At 41.8% G+C, this 20,821-nt stretch overlaps 1 protein-coding gene across 6 annotated transcripts in view; it reads right to left on the bottom strand.

Annotated features, from left to right (window-relative positions):
* Positions 1–8,829: 8,829 nt before the first annotated feature.
* The window catches only part of spag9a (sperm associated antigen 9a), a 30,026-nt gene continuing 18,034 nt past the window's right edge, over positions 8,830–20,821 (bottom strand). For 4 of the 6 annotated variants that reach the window (XM_080906483.1, XM_080906484.1, XM_080906486.1 and 1 more), the window contains 19 exons: positions 20,001–20,052; positions 19,770–19,900; positions 19,558–19,614; positions 17,830–17,991; positions 17,574–17,703; positions 17,228–17,317; positions 17,010–17,126; positions 16,714–16,900; positions 16,419–16,634; positions 16,120–16,339; positions 15,722–15,838; positions 15,401–15,481; positions 15,218–15,285; positions 14,884–15,035; positions 14,560–14,731; positions 14,187–14,300; positions 12,641–12,823; positions 12,186–12,323; positions 8,830–10,988 (listed from right to left, as the gene is read on the bottom strand). In XM_080906483.1, coding sequence (XP_080762609.1) covers positions 10,870–10,988; positions 12,186–12,323; positions 12,641–12,823; positions 14,187–14,300; positions 14,560–14,731; positions 14,884–15,035; positions 15,218–15,285; positions 15,401–15,481; positions 15,722–15,838; positions 16,120–16,339; positions 16,419–16,634; positions 16,714–16,900; positions 17,010–17,126; positions 17,228–17,317; positions 17,574–17,703; positions 17,830–17,991; positions 19,558–19,614; positions 19,770–19,900; positions 20,001–20,052 — 2,506 coding nt within the window. In that variant the 3' untranslated portion in view covers positions 8,830–10,869. The remainder of the gene's footprint in view (positions 10,989–12,185; positions 12,324–12,640; positions 12,824–14,186; positions 14,301–14,559; positions 14,732–14,883; positions 15,036–15,217; positions 15,286–15,400; positions 15,482–15,721; positions 15,839–16,119; positions 16,340–16,418; positions 16,635–16,713; positions 16,901–17,009; positions 17,127–17,227; positions 17,318–17,573; positions 17,704–17,829; positions 17,992–19,557; positions 19,615–19,769; positions 19,901–20,000; positions 20,053–20,821) is intronic. The other 2 variants (XM_080906485.1, XM_080906488.1) reach the window with 1 other exon arrangement.

Below are 20,821 nucleotides of genomic sequence, written 5' to 3'. Positions count from 1 at the left end.
AGAGAAAAATGACACGAGACATGACATAAGAGGTTTCTCATGTGCAAACTTTTGCTTCTTAATGTGCAATTTATTTTTATTTTTTTACCAAAGTGCAGAGTGCTAACTAAATATCCCCAGATAATAAATAAATAACAAAAGTGTTAACGATTACCTAAAATAATATATAACAGACTCATAACCCTTTCAGTAAACACTTTCCTGATGTGTTCATGATTTCCTTTATTAGATAGTCAGGTTCATCATTTTTCATCTCCAGTTTCAAAACATCAAGATAGCGACAGACAAAATGATGACTATGAGTCTTCACGACGGGACCACACATTCAAATGGGTGACATCACCGTAGCAAATTCCCTCTTTTAAACACTAATCAGGAATAACATTATGACCACTGACAGATGGACTGAATAATACTGATTATCTCTTCACTGCAGCACCTGTTAGTGGGTGGGATGTAACAGGCAGGAGTGGTCCACTCCGACAGATGAGCTACCACAGCTCAAATTGTTGCAGATTTTCCTGCTGGTTCTGATGGAAAGATGTCAGAATACACAGTGCACCACAGTTTGTTGTGTATCCATATCCGCATGGTCAGGGGGCTCATGCTAACTCCTGTCTACTTCTAAAAGCTCCAAACATGGGCATTAAGCATCAGAACTGGATCATGGAGCAATGGAAGAAGTTGGCCCGGTCTGCTGAACCATGTTTTCTTTTACATCACGTGGCTGGCCGAGTGCATCTGCATCACTTGCCTGGGGAACACCTGGCACCAGGATGCACTATGGGAAGAAGGCAGGCTGGCAGAGGCAGTGTGATGCTTCAGGCAAAGTTCTACTGTGAGACCTTGGGTCCTGACATTCATGTGGTTGTTGACATGTAGCACCTACCTAAGCATTGCTGCAGACCACCATGTACACTCTTTTATTGAAACGGTACTCCCTCATGGCTGTGGAGTCTTTCAGCAGGATGATGTGCTCTGCCACAAAGCAAAAATGGTTCAGGAATGGTTTGAGGAGCAGAACAACGACTTTGAGCTGCTGACTTGGCCTCAAAACCCCCCAGATCTCAATTTAACTGAGCATCTGTGGGATGTGGCTGATTCATGGAGGCCTCACCTCACACCTCAGAGGATGTGTTGCTGTCTTCTTGGTGCCAGATACCACAGCTCAGCTTCAGGGCTTTGGTGGAGTCGATGCCTCGATTGATTGGGGCTGGTTTGGCAGCAAAATGGAGATAACATTATTCCTTATTGGTGTATACAGATGCATTGTGGGCAGATTGTGTTTGTCATTCACTGAAGCATAAACACACTTTCTCTCTTGTCTGTCTGAATTTTATACAGGTGTGTAACATGGTTGAAGGCTGGTTGCTTTTAGTTGACTGAAGTGCATAAAATGGGCCTAGTTCCCATCGACTGATTGATCCCAATTTCTACTCAACTTCTTCTTGTCGGAAAAGAAATGTATGCTAATCATCTTTAATTATTGTGTTTCAAGATATATAACATTTGTAAAGTGTGGTGCAGGCAGCCTTATCTGCTAAGACCTTTTCTCACTGGCTGCAGTCACTCTGGTCTCTTTTACATGCATGATTACAAAAGATAAAACGCTGACGCACAGAAGTGGATGTCAGAAAGTGTACAGTTGCCTTAAAGCCTTAAGTGCCTCTCTCGAGAGAAACCCACTACTGGCCTCATGAATCACACAATTCAAAACTAAAAAAAGAGTGACTCATGATAACAAACTCTTCCAGTCGCTGCCTGCATGCAAAAGCCAAACAGCGCAAAAAGGATGGGGTGAACAATGGGAAGTGATAACAGCAGTATGTCTACGTCACTTATGAAAGAGTAACCAGACCCTCTGGGTGGAAAGGATAAATAAAGGAGCAGGAAGGTGGATAATATTCTCCACATATCCCTGCTTGCTTGTGGCTTTGGCGCCTGTCATGCTCTGCTGGGCAGTGATGTCACTCAGGCTGCAGGGAGGCTTGCTGGTGCTGCCCCTCACGGACCCACACAAACACATTTTCAAAAGCACACGCATCTGCACACACACAGCAGAGTTTTAATGATTAAACAGGCAGCATATATATATATTCATACACACACAACACATGATTCAACATTGTCAAAAGTGGTCAATAATTTAAAGTTCTCTTTCAGTGCAGTGACTGCCTTCCACAAACACTGGACAGGCGATTCTTATTCTCTGCTAGTTTTCTTCTTTTCATCCATCTTAACTTCACCACCATCCACTCTTATGGGCATCGATTTTCTCTAATCAACGCAGGGTTTAAAAAATATACATACAGACTCAAATGTAGCGATACACTTACTTAAGTCAGTTAATAAGTGGTGTTTAATGCTTAATAGTTTAACAAAAACAGTGATGCCGAAAATTTTACATTGTCTTTTAACTTGACAAAGCCAAGACGTATTAACTTCCCGTTAGTGATCATGACTGGTATGACTGATTTCGACCAGCATAAAAGGGAATTTATTTGACAGCACTGCCTGGATTAAGCAATACTCAGTACAACGGGGAAGTCCAGGAAACTCAAGATCTAAGAAGGAGAATTGTAGATTTACACGAGTTGGGAGGGTCTCTTTGAGCCGTTTCATAACAACTGCAGAGCCCAAGATCATCACTTAAAACAACTGTACCTAAGTGCAAGATATTGTCATGTAGCACAACGTTTCTAAGGTCTGGAAGAAGACCTAAACTGTTCCCCTCAGATTTGAAGAAATTAGTTAGGATGTTCAAGAACAACCCAGGAACCACCAAGGCTCAAGCCTGCCATGAACTGGGCTGAAAATTATTGTGTTTTTAAAAGTCTTTAATGATTTATTAGACACAATCATTCCACTCCGGAAAAAGAACAGTTTAGAGAACTCAGTAAAAAGCCCAAATTACAACAACATTCTTGCGCATGATCAGTGGATTGTCTGATTCCAGCTGTTCAGAATATTCAGGAATGGAGGAATGAGGCGAAAGAGTTGGTAGATTCTGGAAGAATTTCACAGGGCTAAACTTCACACTTGCATACACTTCCTAAATATAAAATGGAAGGAGGAGAAAAAAAAAAGAAAAACTGGGACGAGGATCCTATTTGCACCCATATATAACCTCTGTCTCATTTTTAGTGTCACACTAAGCCCTGCCACAGCTTTCAACCCCGGTTCAGTCCCCTAAGCACTGTAGTCATTTGCTATAAATAGGCATACATGCAGCAACACACACCACAGCCACCATATCAACCGTCTGCTTTTATTTTTAAGCTAAACAGCTTCAGCTGTGATGAAGTCTCACCTGCAGGCTCCTTCATGCCGTGAACACTCTCAGGAAGCAGTCATGCTGTCCAGTATTGGATTAGAAAATGCTTAGCCCATCACAGTAAAAATACTGCACACTTCAACGGGAGGCCAAGGGCATTCTCACTGCAACCAAAGGAGGCTTTTAAATCACAGACGTAGGAGCACACCACGCTCCTGTGCTTTATGTCCACAACACATCAGTCAGGTGAATAGTTTAGAGCACTGCGACCTTAGCGGCAAAATATCCACAAAATATACAGTACATAAAACATTTAAATCTTTTAAGACTAGATTTCTTTTTTTCTTCAGTCATTTCTGAGGAGTTTTATTCAAGGTCATGCTCCCTCTTTATGTTACCGTTTTTTTATTGTTGAGGCCTCGATTAAAAAGCTTTTTCCGACGGCATGGTAATATGAATTTGTGATGCCCAGCACAAGCAGCAGAGCATCGCCTGTGAACCTGAAGCTCAGAGAAAAACACGCTTGCAGGTCTGCAGCAGTATGTGTTAGAGGCACGTGTATCGGGTTGGTGTTACTAAGAGAAATTCTGTGACACAAAACAAATGAAGGCTTTTGCATTTCGGGCATCTGCTGAAAAAGACCAGAAGTGATTCATGGTAAATTAGGAGACTACAAAAGAAAAAAAACACTAATGTGGATGCCCCCGGAAATTGGTTTTATGATAAAAATTAGTATTCACAGAGAGATTCAAGATGGATGCTGCGCATGCTCATGCACGAGATACACACTTCCCTCCTTGTTTACAAACTAGTAGTAGCAGATGCAGCCGAGCCTCTCCTCTCGCCTCTCTTTGTTGACGCCCTCCCCATCCTTTTGGCTCCTCTGTTTTCTTGACTTCTCATTTCCTGAATTTGTTTTCATCCAGCCTCCCCCACCAACACTAGCAGAGAATTGCTCTGATTTTTGGCCATACATTTAAAGAAAAAAAAAACAACTTTTGCTTGTTTTTATGTTTTTTGCATATTTTTCCCTTAACTGTTAAACCACAGATTGGTTTGGTTTTTTGCCATATACCATTTAGGGAAATGCATTTAAAAAAACAAACCAACAAACAAACAAACAAAACAAATGGAAAATGTACTGGTAGAAAATTAGTTGTTTTTTTAAGAATTAATGACGTGACATGTTTTGAGCATCTTGCCTGGTTGTAGTAGACAACAGCTGAAGGGGGACAAAAACTACAAATGCCTGGACAGGAAACAGGAAGTCCTTTTGTTCCTCTCAGTCAGGACAAGGAAGAGGTATTTAGGCATTTAGACAGTTAGACCTGAGACATTTCGAGCAAGCCAGAGCTTTTAGGCTGGCCGGTGTAGCTGAAGGCTGAATGACCTTGCAGACATAAGGGGATGATGGCTGCAGGTTTTCCTTGCGTGTTTATTGTATTTGTAATGAATTTTATCAGGTTATTTCATGTTTTACTGTCCTATGAATGAAAATTATGTATTCTTGTTTTGTTTCTCTTGTCAGGTATTATAACATAATAGTTTTCATCTAATTAATGCAGCTTTTGTATTCTGATTTAAACAGGAAGACCAGCCGCCATAACTGTTGATGCGCTCGGTTAGAGAAATGTTTTCATTCTAGGGATTTAATTACTGTTTGAAAAGAATTCCGTTTCTTCAGAATACAAGACCTTTAAATAATATGGCCAGACACCACACATAAATGACTTTTTTTCAGTCATCATGATTCATGAGCTGTTAATAATATTCATGATTTCTCAGTCAGGTCTGCAGGACTGCAGATAAAAGCATGAAATCATGAAGCAATTATTCTTACTTAATCATAATTTCAACACTTACAGACATATACGTTCACTGCCATCACTGCTCAGTTGTTTAGCCCCCACTTGCAGACTTGACAAGAACAACATTAACTCATATGGATCATGATTAAAATGCTATAGTTGTTTCATTATTCAATGTACAATTTGTAGTTATTATAAAGAAATGATGAGTACTTTTCCATGTGTGAACCCCTGCAGATATCTTCACTGTATAGTGTTACTCATCCCTGTAACTAACTGCAAACAAAGCACTTCAAAAGATTCAACCTTGACTCAACTCAAGGATTGATTTTCATGAAGCAGAGCAGGCAGATGGAGATGTTACATATCAGTCGGTCCCTGTTTTAGCATACCGAGGGGCGCTGGGTTCACTTTACTGTAATCTGTGTTCTACCCGAGCTACACCATAAACAATGAGCCCAGAGAGCACAACAACCGACATCTCACTTTCATCCCTGCTAAGTGAAGGAAAATCCCCAAACAGGATTGAAATCCCTTAAGTGCCTCACATTTTTAGCAAAGCTTTTACCTGCAGGCTGTTCCTGCACCGCTGCTCGGTCTGAACATTTCAATTGTTGATAACAATGATGAAATTGCTTTGTGTATTTTCATGTTTTGATGCATAAATTACTCGGATATTAAATCATGAGTCTGTTTTGCAATCCTGAAATTGTGCCTTTTTATCAGCATCTCAGCTGTAATGCAGCAGCAGCAGCCTGGCGTGTTACATCCTCAGAATCCCCTGTCTGGGCTGCAACCCACTGACGTCAGAAACCTCTTTGTATGTACGCGCGGCCCTCGATGCCAGCCCCCGCATGGCTTACAAGGAGAAGGGGGGTGGAAAAAAGGAGGGAGGATGGGAAAGACGGAGGTGGGAGGTGGGCTTTATGTTGTGATGTAATTTCATGGAAGTTGTTATGTGGTGATGCTGCATCTTACAGGAGATGTGAACACCAAGGCCCCCTACTGGCCGGGTAAGAGAACAATTGAGCTCACGGTTTGTTTGTTTTTCATTATGCTAGTTGATATGTATGACCATAAAATCACATGCAACATTTACATGAACCACAGGAAGGCTGGTGGAAGGTTCGAGCATGGGCTTTCTCAGCTTATTATTGAGGTGGTGTGTGCTCATCTGACGCAAAGTACATTTTTGGAAAGGTCAGTGAAGGGATGCAAAGAGACTTGTGGTCACACCTGTGTGCCGGTTAACCTAACCTGTGTGCCTAACCTGGATGTGTTAGCATGCTCGCACAAGTCCACCCATCATAACAATCATGGAGCTGCACCATGGTGCCGTTTAAAGAGGGTGCCATGTTTTCAAATGACATTACGATTAATGTTAAACTGAGGTGATGCATCAGTCCGTTTTAGAATTAAACATACAGCACCATCTGGTGGCAGCAGAAGTCATAGATTTCAAAGATTTACATTTCAGTTGTGTTAAAAGCTCAAATATAACTGAAAAAACCTGATTATCTTTCATTCTACACAGATGTTGACCTCAATGATGTGTTTCTTTAGTCATGGGGTGACTTTTGCTTATTCATTTCTGCAGAGGGCATAAAAGGATATTAGTAAAGGACAGAAAGGGGAAAACAACGGTGAAAGATTTACATCTGAGGTCTGTTCAAATCACAGTGTTAAACAGTTTGTTTGTTTTTAAATGCTGCTGTCAAATTTTCCAACCCTAAAACAAACCACAAAAACACCTAAAGGTAATACTCATTAATTGGCTGATTTATTTCTGTTAAACTGGTATGCTTCATCAGGACTGTGCGGGTGTGGTACTTTACCTGTAAGCATTAGCAAATTCAGACGTGCCTTAAACACACAAGCAGTTTCTCTTTTACCAACTGCCAACTGCCTGTTGGAGCAAGTCTAAAAGTCACTTTGCTCATACTTTTATGAGCTTTATTGCTAATATCAAATCTTACCAAATACAAAATCAACTTCTTTTTGTTGTGTACATTCACTTTATTAGGAGGTCAAATCAGGCACTTTGCTTGTACTGGGTTGGACCCCCTTTTTTTTTTACCTTCAGAACTGCATTGTCTGTCGAATAGATTCAACTAGGCGCTGGAAACATTGCTGTGATTCTGGTTCATATTGACATGATAGGATCATGGAATGGGCCGCCACATCCCAAAGTTTCTTTACTGGATTGGACTGTGGAGACCATTTGAGTACTGAATAGTAAACTCATTGCTATGTTCAGGATAATGCTTTGCGATTACGCATTATCCAACCGGAAGCATCCAGAAATCATAAGGGTCTGACACAGTCAGGCAGTGACATTCAAAAGATGCTCAGCTGATAAAAAAGAGAACAGGAAAATATTGCCCGCACCATTACGCCAGCAGCCTGAATCACGGGGACACAAAATTAATCCATGCTTTCATGTGCTTTACAAAGATTTCTGAAATTGCCATCTGAATGATGCAGCAGAAATCGAGACTCATATGACCAGGCAACATTTTTTCCATCTTCTGTTGTCCATTTTTGATGATTCCCTGTAAGTTGTAGCCTCAGTTTCCAGCTCTGCTGACAACAGCTGGTCTGGTCTCCTGCTACTGTAGACCATCTGCTTCAAGGTTCCTCTTTTTTTCCTTTCAAAGATGCTCTTCTGCATACATTGGTTGTAATGAGTGGTTACTTGAATTACTCTTGTTATTTGAAGCATTCTGGCCATTCTCCTCTGATATCAACAAGGCATTTTTGTCAAAAGAACCACAGCTCGCCAGAAATCTCTATTTTGCACATTCTCTATAAACTCTAGAGATGGTTGTGAGGCCAAGCCCAAGCGGATTAACAGTTTCTGAAACGATCAGACCAACCTGTCTACCACCAACAACTATGTTTTGTTTAAAATGAATTAAATCACCTTTCTTCCTCATTGTTACGACTGTTGTCGTAATTATAATATGTAAATTTGAGTGTGCAGGTGCTCCTCCATGATTGGTGCATCCAGGGTGGATGGATCCTACCGATTGGCTAACGACCGGGAGGCAGCGCATAAGAAGACACCTCCAGGGACTGCCAGTTAATTCATCCTCGGCCCAACCCCGACCGTGTGTTCACTGTTTCACTATGTTGGTTTAATGTAGGAGCATGTAGGCGTGGACCGCCTTTTTGTTTGATTAGTTTTCTCCTGTTTTTGTTAGGTAGGGAGGGAAGTAATTGTTGTTTGGTTTAGTTCTTTTGACTAGGTAAGTTGTATTTACTGTCACAAAGTATTCATTGTGTGACGTGCTGCTCGGGGTTGGACGGGGATGGATCACCCTTTATGTTGTGGTCTGGTTGCGCCTAGACGGGCCGTAACATCATTCTTATGCTGAGTTTAAACGTCAGAACATCCTGTAATGTGTTCCTGCAACGTGATTGGTTGATTAGACCCATGAAGTTGCCAATGAGCGCAAAGCTCCCATCAGACTGAAAAATGTGGGGGTTTTTAAGGAAGGCTGATTTTGTGATTGAAAATCACTCCTCTCATGAGTGTACAGTGTTCTTTGGTTTCTCTGTCAGACACATGTGCTCCTCACACATCTGGTTTCATCACAGAAACAGTGAAATTACTCAGCTTGAGGTTTTTACAGTGGACCTCAGTAACCAACAGGTCACATCATGTTGGTTTTTTATAAACAGTCTATGCCTTCACCATGCCTCCCACTGGGGAAAAACACAGACACCAATACCAGCACATTATCCATGAAACTGAGTTTAATAGATTGTTAAAAATAAGGCTATGATACTGTTTTAGCAAACATTGACCACCATTTATGGCGCCCAGAGAAATAAATGGGACCAGCCTCTGGGTTTTGTTTTTAAGGATGAACATACACTAAGCAGACACACACCACACACTTGGAAAATCAAACACACACTGGCAGACACTCCTAAGTGTACATGTGTACTCTAAACACAAAACACGCACATACATACACTGACATCCACCCCACCCAAAACGGTGGCAATAAACTGAGATTTAGCCGATAATATAGCAGTGTTCTCTAAAAAAAACATGCATAGCTTAGTACATGAATGAAAGTTTTTCTCTGCACAATTTGATCTCATGGTTTGTGAAAAATTTCCAACATAATGACATTAATCCATTTTATTTAACCATTATTAACAATCATGTAAACTCGTTAGACTATTCTGTTCACAATAGCCGCCTATGATACTCTGCCCGTGTAGAAAGTTACATTCTGAACCAAGATAGGCTCGATAGCAAAGGAAATAAATACTGGAATGGCAAAAACACAATATAAAGTTACTGTTTTGAAATGGACTGAAGACCAAGGCTTCATATATAAAAACAAATTACAACATCTTCTTAATGTTGGCATCCTGCTGTCAGGTTACAGTCAAATCATGAAAATACTCATCTCTTAATCAAAGTGTCTCACAAATGGATACAAAACACACACAATGCCCAAAATAACAACAAAAGAATAAAGAAAATGTGCCTTATAGGCCTGAAATCTGTGTGTGTAACAATGAAACATGGAATGATGAAGGAATCAGGAGAGTCTCTCTTTAGTGCCGTCCGATTCAAGGTGCCACACAGAAATGTTGCTGTTAGTTAAATTTGCATCATTTGAGCTTAAATCCTGAATATATGCGCGCACGCGCTCCCAAATATTTGAGTTACAAATGAAATAGTTTTGAGATACTTCTTCGTACATCCTTTGGTTACTGGGACCATCTTCCTAAAAAATATTTGTACATTTTGTTCCCTTCATACAAACAGGACACAGCAGTTTTCCTCCAAAGCGACTAACATCTAACAATTTAAAGTGCCGACGAGCTGAAGCAAACAGGAAGCACTGAGCTGGCGGCACAGGAAGACTTTCCTCACCTACGGCACGAGGGGTTTCTTCATGCAGGCTACTGCTAACCTACAGTAAACTAGTTCTTCTAACCACAGGAAACCTTGAAGTACCCAAAGTGCTTAGACATGATTCATAGAACAAAACATCAGCCTGTTGCAACTGGTGGGACATTCGAACTCCCAAACAATGTTGTAGCCTACAGCTTTTCCTGCATAAAAGCACATTTAAATATGCAACAGTGTGTTTAATGTGCACCACTTGCTGCAAGCTATGTCTCTAATACCAAACAAACAATACAGTCGAGTAATCAGCCTGATATCGCCGGTGACAAGAAATTCGATACCTTTTTATACGTTTATAACTTGCAGGTTTTTGATGCTCAGGTCTTAAAATGTTCAACACAGGAAAGACGTCGGTGCTGGTTAACACATGTAGTGCTATAGTCTGATTACTATAAAATATACTTCAGTTTAACTCAAAACTGCCTGCTCTTTATTTAGATGACTTCAACTTCAGGTAAGTGCCTTTTTTTGTTTACAACGAAAGCCTTTTTAACGTTTGAGATACAAAGCAACAGACAATTACCTGATCAAACTGCCCATCCCACACGATGTGCTAAAAGGTAGCCTTTCCCCTGTGTGTGCACCAGCTTCTTCAACATGCAGAAGGGAACGCCTGGACGTATTCTTAAAGTTAACATATACTTCATTTTACCTATTTCAGATTCATAAACAATAAAATTTACAAAACATGGACTAAAAATAATTGTTTTTTTTTCTTTGTTTGTTTTCTTTTTGATTTCTTTACAAAGTAGTAAACTACTCAGGTATTAAGAACAAATTAAAAACTTCCAGAATGGCATGCAGGGGTTGGTGGGCACCCCTGGCATAAACACAAGAGTCTATGAAGTTTTTCAATCGTGAGAAGTCGTGACCTGCCAGACGATGAGGTGACTCCGCTCGTTCTTGGCAGGCGCCGACTGCAGGCTGGCTGTCGATTCGGATAAACCATCCAACTCGCCTACTTCATCACCTGTGGAGAAGATGATGAGTAAGGTTGCTGGATGTAGTTGTGGAATCAATTGCAAAAGCCACATTTGTACAGGTCTAGAAAGTGGTCAGGGACCCGAGGGTAAAGGGGGTTGCTGGATGAAAGAAACAGTTGCTGACTGGCTGTTAGAGGTTACTTGAAGTTGCTAGTGTGAAATTGTTTACAAAGAGCTGTATGCTGCTGTAGTGAAAATCTCATTGCCATTGGTTTCATTGCTAAAAGATCACCATGGTTGCCAGTAGTTTCCATGTTTCCTGAGTTGTCCACAAACTACTCACCAAGTGGCAGTGAAACTGTAAAAAGTACAACACAAACCAGAACCGGAGACATTTGGAACTTTTTAAATGTGTTGGTTTAAGCAGCCTGGCATAATTTTGACTTCAAAGGGAAACGTTGTCCATTTTTAATTTGCATCACCGTTTCTACAGAGTAAAAAGAAGTGATTCTCATCATGTCTGTCAGGTTCTCTTCCACTTCTCTTGCTCACGGTGTACCACAAGGTTCTGCTTTGGGGCCCTTAATGTTTCTGTAATATTTGCTTTGTGTTTAACACATTTTGAGAACTTCCTGAGCATTTCTTCTTACTGCTATGCAGATGACATTTGGCTGTATATGTTTTTTAAGCACAACTTATTTCTAAGATATAAATCTTACACAAATGCTCATGCTCATTTTGAATCTCTGGTTCACTCTTTCTTAAATCACTCCAGAAATATTGTTGAGTTCTAAATTGGAAAATGATTATTCATGCCATTTTTTCTTCATGTCTGGATTAGTGTAATTTATTGTTTACTTGTCTTTTCAAAACGTAAAACTTTTTGTTTTAATGCTTTAGCACTTTAAGTAACTGCTGCAATCTGCTAGCGACCATCGCAATCATAAAGAAATTTTTTATTCAGCACCCGCTTTGAGATCAATTTCACATGGCGACAGCCTTCAACCTCCAGCAACCACTTGCCTAACAGAGATCATACATTTTTCCTGGGGACTTGAGGTTGCCAGAGGTTTGCCAACCAGTCTTTAAGCCTGTGTGATTAAGGCCTAAAGCAAACATCATACCAGAAGGGACACATTCAAGCCTTTTACTCCAAAAAGTCTAGTAAACAGCTGTTTCTTTTCAGAATAAAAACCTCTGCTGTGTATAAATATACACTTGTACATGGATTGTGTTACACCCACCCATCCTGAAGTCAATGTAGCCTTCCCCTCCACTGATGACCAGGTAGGTTTTGGTCTCAGAAGTTGCTGTGTCAGAGGATTCAGATGCAGGGTCATCAGAGCCTGAATCTGCACCACCTGGAGGTGGCATCGCCTGACCTGTGACAGTTAATTTAAAGTATGAAGAAACTGAGAACAAAAGATAGTGTTTTAGGGACTCTTTCATTCTCTTGTTACTTTAGCTACCGATTACGTTCTCATTTAATGGTTTGTTTATTTAATCTATGACAAACTAGATCGTACAATTCATATCACTGATTCAACTGTGCTCTTTAGTTCAACAAACACTCACACTCATATTCTCTTTACAATCATAGAAAACTTCACATCAACTTCAACATGGCTGCTAATTTTCCTTTGATAATGGCTAACATTACCTAACATGTTCCCACAGATTCTCTGCACTTGTCTCTTACCTGGCACTGTCACAAAAAACTTGACAGCATCCCGGTGTCCGTGGAAACATAGTTGGGCGTGAGCCATGGAGCAGTATGGCACAAAGCTGCCTGGCATTGCACAGTCTGTCACAGAGCTGTCATCACCATAGACCCGTACAGCACTGCCCGGGCGATTTGGCACTGTTCCTGTTGTTCTGTTAGCTGAAGAATACAGTAAAGTGTCATCTGCCCACTTTATGTGCTTCTTTGAAAAAAGTGCTTTCATGGATAAACGAAAGCAGGAAAGTTGGAAGGTAAATGAAAACGGAAAAACAAACGAGGTCAAACAAAAACAGGTGAAGTTAGGAAACAGGTAAAACGCCAATCAAAAAAACAAAAATGCAAGACAAACTACCAAAAGATAAAAGTAGTTACAACAATTAATACCAGAAAAACTATGTAGATACAATATCACAGAAAGGAAGTCGGCAGAAGTGTATTTAAGAAGGGATTATTCCAAGGTCAAAGGGCTCATATTTCTGCTATGTAGCGTGGGGCCAGACCCAGATGTGCTTTAAAGGTGATAATCAAAATAATAAAATCAGGTCTGAGCATACAGGGAGCAAAAAGAAAGAAGCTAGGATTATCTGCAAAAACCAGTTATCGCAGTTATGGCCTGGTCTGAAACCAGTCTGTGACACAGGCAGTCGAACTGTATGTAGATCAAGTGAGTCAGAGCGCAGAGGAGCCTGTCTGCTAAATTCTGGAAGAACGCTTTATTCTCTGACCTCTAAGTAAAACCTAAAGTTAGAGGTTAAAGCAGACATAAGAACAGACCCTGATTATAAAAACACAGAGAACTGTACAGCCTTCACACAGACACTGATATAAAAGAAAGAAGATGGTGACAGGAAACGCAGGTACACCCTTGGAAAAGTTTTAATATTTAAAGAGAGCAGCACTCCTCAATATCTACTGAGAGCCCAGCTTTGAAGCATAAACCCATCAAACTGCACTATGTAAGCTATGTGAGACTTGTATCCATGGCAATGCCACTGTCTTTTACAGCACAGATACGCAGCGAGAAGAGACTGAGGATTTATGGATTTTAAGAGAGAAGGTGATGCTACACAATGACGGTCCCTGAGGCATCAGAATGGCCATCTGGGAGATGAGTTGAAATATGAAAGAAGAATAAAAGGAGACGGTGGAGGTAGCAGTGAGGGATTTGATATTAAGAACACGCCGCGCGTTTACGTAACTAATAGCATGCTTCAATTCAACCATATGCCAAATATGAATATATTTGTACTCAGGAATACTCAAAAATAAACAGTTTAACCTCACAACATCTCAGTTTTCCCACAGAATATTTAAATCATAAAGACTTGGACACTTTAAAATGATGAAACTAATGTTCTGCAATGCAAATAGAGCATAAAAGCTAACAGTATGTATTTATTCCTAATGCAGTAATGAGTTGAGTTCAGTGAATAAACACTGCTAAAAGAACATTTTGATGATGCATTGCTTTATGAAACAAAAGTGGACATTTAAGCAGGCAGCTGATGAGATTGTGCTGTACCTTCAGAGAGCGGGATGGAGATGATTACGCCATTTCCTGTACCCACCCACAGTCGGTTGCAGGATACGACGAGAGCGGTGATTCTCACAAATGAGAAACCCAATTTACCTGTACCTGCAACACACACAGAAGATGTTCGATCCAAGATCTGAAGAAGAAACGTTGCGACCTCCTAAACTGTTCAAAATATCACTCTACTACGTGTGTGTACAGAAAGTAAGCGCTGAATTCTACATGTATGTTGCCTTAGCGTTCATACATCAACTCTATCTAGGGATTATTTCCTATAAATGAGTGAGCATAAAACCAGAAGTCTGTTGAGATGATTTACAAAAGTGCTGATTAACTGCTAGGCAACAAACAGTTTGTATACCCAGCATCTTGCTGACATAGGGCTCAATGTCCACATCCTGGAGGTGCTGGTAGGTGTGGGCGTGAAACAAGCGTAGAGTTGAATCCAGTCGGATGGACACCCAGATGCCGTCTCCAACCCAGGCCAGCTGCCGTACCTGGCTCTCCTTCCGAGGATGAGCGTCAAAGGATTTCTGCAAGGGCGCGATAGATTGCAATTGCGTAATGTTAGAAGTAAATTGGGATGTTCCCATGACAACAATAAGGTTTAATTGGTTGAAGTTGACTGGAACAGAAAAATAACTTGCACAACATATGGTTTATTAACTTTCAATGACAGCTGTACCTCTATCCTCATGGCCTTTGGCTGGATGACGTAGATCTTGTTTCTGTAGCCGCACCAAACGTTATCGTGGACTACGGTCATACAGCGGATAGAGTGGTGGGGCCGGCCCAGATCCAGCAGATGGTAGTTGGTTAGATCCCACTGTCCGTCTGCTTGGAAGAAACAAGAAGACTTTGGCAATTTGTGGCATAAAATTAGTCGTGGCTCAGTCACACTACAGTGAAAATAAGACGGCAACCACCCTGTGACTAGCAAAAACCACTGGTTGGCTGCTGATGAACCGGACTTTTTGCTGTCGGAGACCGACTGCAAGCAGTCTAAGTTACAGACTTACCAATGCCTCTGTGGAAAATTGCTAATGTCCCATCAGCCAGTGCTACCAGGACCCTCCCTTTAACATGCCTGCAACAGGTTATGAAGACACTTTTAAAAGTATGTTTATTAGTCTATTTTTAAATGTTCATTTGTTGTGTGTGTGCAAGTCCTTAAATAAAAACACAACCAACTTTTTACTCACACTATGCTGAGGATCGAGTCTTTCAGTTTGATGGCATGAAGACATTTCCTCCACCGAGCCACAGACGAGTGGACGTACAGACTAAAGACAGGAAAGTCGAGCAGAGGAAAACTCCTGATTATCAACTAAATAAAGACATGAAAATGTATCCGAATGATTAAACACTATGACAAAAACACAGCCGCTGATAAATAAATAAACACCAAAATCAGCATGATAACCAAAAGCAAATTTTCTCCATGAAGTTACAACCTCATCAAATTTTCTCCTCCTTTTTCCCCTGAACTAATAGCTCCCTCTAGTGGCTGCTGCCTCACTTACCACCCATTCTGAGCACCGAGCCACATGGTGGGAAGTGCACTGCTCATCCTCAGGACCTCAGTCTCTGATGGGTCCGAGTCTTCTGCCAGAGAAGTCACCCCATCCTGTCTGGATCCCCTGGATAATGGAAAACAGTCCTTCATTAAGAAAACATGGAGTAAACACGTGCAGCCGAGTTTCCACAGCTGCTCTTATGGTTTCCTCTGTAAGCTAAAAATACCAGTGCTTTTATTTTGCAACAGCAAGTTTAGGCTGTTTTATTTTTAAGGTGTGTAAATTAATGTCTGGACATAATTCTTCTAGGGTTCATACATTTCAAGATTTTAAATTTGCAATTGTCATATATGCCTTAAAAATCTTAAGAATTGACTAAAGCATCTACCAATATTCACTCTCACCTCTGTGATTCAGCAACTAAGGAGTCAGTGGGTTCCACCCCGAGTGGGTCGGTGAACACGTGCTCCGTGTAGATTCCTGGCTGGTTTTGGTCAGCCCCCTGATCTTCCTCTCCTTCTTCGCCCACGCCAGCATTAGCCTCCGTTGCTTCTGTTGCCTCTTCCGCTGTGGGAACCCCATCTTCTGCTGGACTGGTCTCTCTGGACAACTCAACAGTGGGAGCTGTGGATCACAGCACAGCACAGCTGTCAAACCACACATACTGTACTCTATCTAAACATTTTTTTTAGTAGAGAACTACCAGAGGCTGAGGTGGCGCTGTGCTCAGCTGGCTGGTCGGCAACACCTGCACTAGCTGTCTGGGGAATGGCAGTGGTGCCCTCGGCTGCAGAGGCGCTATCGCTGCCTGCTGAGCCTACACTGGCCACGCTGCCAGCCAGTGACGCCGCATCCCCTTGGCTGGACTCCAGGTCTTGGGGTACAGCTTCACCTGCTGGATAATCAGTTTCCAACACACCTGACAAAACACCACAAATGACCCAGTAAGAAAAATAATTTTTACCCCAACAAGCACAAAGCGTGACCACTGGACCTACCTGGCACACTGGCGATGCAGACAATGTGAGTGTTGCAGGCGTAGAAGCTGTCGAGCAGGTCAGAGGGCTGAGTGGCATCCAGAACCATAACCTTGGTGGAGGAGTGGGTGCTAGTGCACACCCACACACGACTGGACATCTCATCCTGAACAATCAGCTCCTTCTCTTTCTCCCCTTTTTCCCGATCCTTACAGCAACGTAACACATTAGCGAATCGACTCAAAGTATAAAACATAAAGAACTATCAGAAGTCACAACTGCCTCCAAAGAGCTTCTTCCTTCCTTAAACTACTCACCTTACTCTCCTGCTCCAGCTGATCCAAGCTGCTCTGAGAACCCTTTGTCTGCTTAGAAAGCTCTGATGAGGAAAATGCCCGACCCCCGGACAGGTTGACCCCGGCAGCGCACCACAGCTGTGGGACAGAAAGAGCTTGTTAGAAACATCAAAATGTTAAAATATAACAACAATATCCTGCATGTATGCTTAGAGTTGTCTATTCATTCATTTAAGCACCTTCATAGAAGCATCTTTCTGGTCCAGAGGTCTCAAGTAAACCGGCACAGGTAAGTTCATTTTGTTTTCCACTTGTCCACCGTTTGCTACCTGTGATGGTGGAACAGTCAAAACTTAAATATTGTAAATAAAGTTTATTTTAAGACTTTTAAAACCACTACTTTTAAATTTTCTCAGGTGAACATGAACACAGGGCTGGAACAGACAAAGGATACACCTTATTATGCTGCACAGGATATGCTGGCCATTTAAAATAAACGATTTCTTCTTCTAAAGCGAACAAAGCAAAATAAAAAGTGCCGATCGCATCTCTGACCTAATGCAAAGCAATTTTTTCATTTCCCACCTTGTATTTGCTGGGCAGGCTCCAGCCATGCGCAATGACTCGTCCGTCCTCCTTCTGCACGTGAGCCTTGACCTGTCTGTACTGGCTTCTCTTCTGCTCTTTACGTGATGGAGAACTGCACTGTTCCTTACTAAAGGGAGAACCACGAGAGACACAAAGCCATCAGCTGATAATACATTTTATAGACAGGTGCATTAATGAATTTCCAACTTGGTAAAATCCACAGAACTCAAAGTCACACGTCCTCATTACTTACTCTTCATTGAGGAAGTCAAATGTCTTGGACTTCTCCGTGGGGAACTGGGAGAAAGTGCTGCTCCTCTTCACCGTGCTGCCCGGAGTGCTGTACTTCGTATTGGACTGGGATTCAAACTTTACGGCAGGGGCACTGGAGGAGGAGCTAAACAGTCTGCTGAAGCTGCACGTGGCGAAGTTACAGAAAGCCAAGAGGGAAACAGAGCCGACAGGAGCGCAGGGAAAGAGCAAGGCAGGGGTGTCACCAACAAACCAGACAATCAAGGAACTACCACCAACATTTACTGTACAGTGACATAAAGCATGCTGGGAGTCAAAGTAGAGCTAAGCACTCCCCTATTATATCTAACTAAAACTTTAACTACTATACACTCACCAGCTACTTTATAAGGCATGTCTGTTCAACTGCTTGTAAACAAAACCATCTAATCAGCCAATCACATCGCAGCAGGTCAGTGCATTTAGGCATGTAGATGTGGTCAAGATGACCCGCTGAACTTCAAACTGAGCATCAGGATGCAGAAGAAAGTAATTCAAGTGACTGTGAATGTGGCTGTTGTGGTTGTTGGTGTCACACAAGTTGGTCTGAGTATTTGAGAAACTGCTGATCTACTGAAATTTTCCCAACAACCATTTCTATGGTGAACTCAAATAACAACTCATTATAACCGAGGTATGCAGAAGAGCATCTGTGAATGCACAAGATGTTCAACCTTGAAGCAGATAGGCAAGAACAGCAGCAGCAGAAACCACATCGGGTACCACCTCTGTCAGTGAAAAACAGGAAAGGCTCAACAAAACTGGACAATGAAATAATGGAAAAAAGTTGCCTGGTCTGATGTCTCGAGCTGTGCTGCTATATTTAGATAGTAGGGTCACAATTTGGCTAAACACCATGAAAGCACAAAGCCATCCTGCCTTGTATCAATGCTTCAGGCTGCTGAAGCATTGATACAATCTTGTTGGATCTGAAGGCAAAAAGTGGTCCAAATCGATACTAGTAGGGTATACCTAATAAAGTGACCAGTGAGTGTGAATTTGTACAATATATAAGACAAAGATACATGCTTAAAGCCTGTTTTATTACTGCAGAACGATATCGTACTGCTTTTTGATTTTTCTTTCTGATTTTTGAGAATATGTTAAAAAGCTACAGAGGTGAGCTTACCAAGGCTAAGGATGGCAATTTAGATATTAAAATTCCGCAATAATAGAAATCAAATCTACCGACTTGCATGTGCAGTCTGACGTGGTAGACATAAGCAACACAACATGTACATATACTCGTATATGTAGTTTCCCTTTGCTCGCTATGAGCAGACAGAGTAAGGAAAACATCAAAAGGCACACAGCAGGCAGGAGACAGGAAAGTCCGGGGGCAAAAGGAGAGTAACATCTGAGCAGTTTGTCATAACAACAACTGATGCACTGCACTGAGAGCAAAGATTATGGATAAAGACACATCAAAGTTGGATCCTTTCAGAATGGAGGAGCACTTCTGTGTTAAACGGCGGTAGGGTAGGAGAGAGGTTTAGTGGGGAGGTCTGTCAAATCATCTTTACCTAATGCTGCCAATTCAATGGCACATCCCGGAAAAGATAAGAAAAAAGATGTATTTGAATATTTGAATGACAAAAAAAGTCAGGATTCAACTTGGAAGGCAACGTGGCAGCCCTATCAAAACTAAAAGACAAACAGTAAATAATGGAGTAAATCCAAAAAGACTCACAACTGCCAGATGCTGGATTTCTTTTTTTCTGAGATAGTTGGATTTTCCCTTGAAGCCCTAAAGAAGAGAAGACGACAATCTTTAACAATCTTTAGTTTATGTGTCCGGATATGTTGATATATGTTTTTTTATATGTATAACACAAAGTTATAACCCTAACAAAACATCAAATGCACTTTGCTCCATCCGTCCACCACTCATTGCTTCATCACCTGATCATCTCAGTCCACCGCACAGCTTCCTGCAGCTCCATAAGTCGCTCTTTGTACTGGTTCCTCTCCATCAGCACTCGGGCCATCTCCACTCTGGTGAAACGCTTCTTCTGAGCCGTAGGTAAATCACTCTGTACCGGCACACAATTAAACCCAAACATGACCACACAGAAATGCATGAATTCTACCACATAAATGAGCCACTCAACAGACACAGGATACAGGACTCACCTCTTCTTCTTCGTTAGCTTTATGTTTTGCTTCCTCCATCTCCAGGCGTACTCTGGAAAATATAAGTTTTTACACAAATGTCTATAGGAAATGGGCGTAGCCAGAGTTTCTATTTGGAGAGATACCATTAGGCACTCGCCAAGCAGAGACTCCTGCTACTTAGCTCCAATAGCACAGTAACACATCAGAGCTGCTTTTCCACCATCCCTGGACTCGCACCAGTTTGCATACAGGGAGAACCGGTCAACCGAGGATGCGATCGCCACAGTGCTGCACACATTACTGAAGCACTTGGAACACAGGAACACCTATGCACGGCTCCTCTTTGTAGACTACAGCTCGGCTTTTAATACCATGCGGCCATACAAACTCCGTCCCAAACTCCACCAACTGGGACTTAACTCCTCTCTGTGCAACTGGACTGTGGACTTCCTCACTAACCGTAGACAGAGTGTCAGAGTGGGTAAGAACACCTCTTCCACCCTTGTGGTCAACACCGGTGCCCCTCAGGGGTGTGTTCTGAGCCCTCTGCTATACACTCTCTTCACCCATGACTGTATTTCCTCCTGCGCGTCCAATCTCATTGTTAAGTTTGCAGATGACACTACAGTGCTCGGACTTATATCCAACAATGATGAGACAAACTATAGGACAGAGGTGCAACAACTAGAGTCATGGTGCCACGACAATAACTTGGTCTTAAACACCAAAAAGACCAAGGAGATCATTGTAGATTTCCAGAAGAGGGGTCATAACAACCATCTGCCTCTCTTCATTGGCAGTGAGGCGGTGGAGAGGGTGAGCAGTTTTAAATTCTTGGG

This window comes from Rhamphochromis sp. 'chilingali' (genome assembly GCF_963969265.1).
Source record: "Rhamphochromis sp. 'chilingali' genome assembly, chromosome: 15".
NCBI lineage: Eukaryota > Metazoa > Chordata > Actinopteri > Cichliformes > Cichlidae > Rhamphochromis > Rhamphochromis sp. 'chilingali'.
Note: the sequence above shows the minus strand (reverse complement) of the source record. Positions and strands in the feature narration are given on the sequence as shown.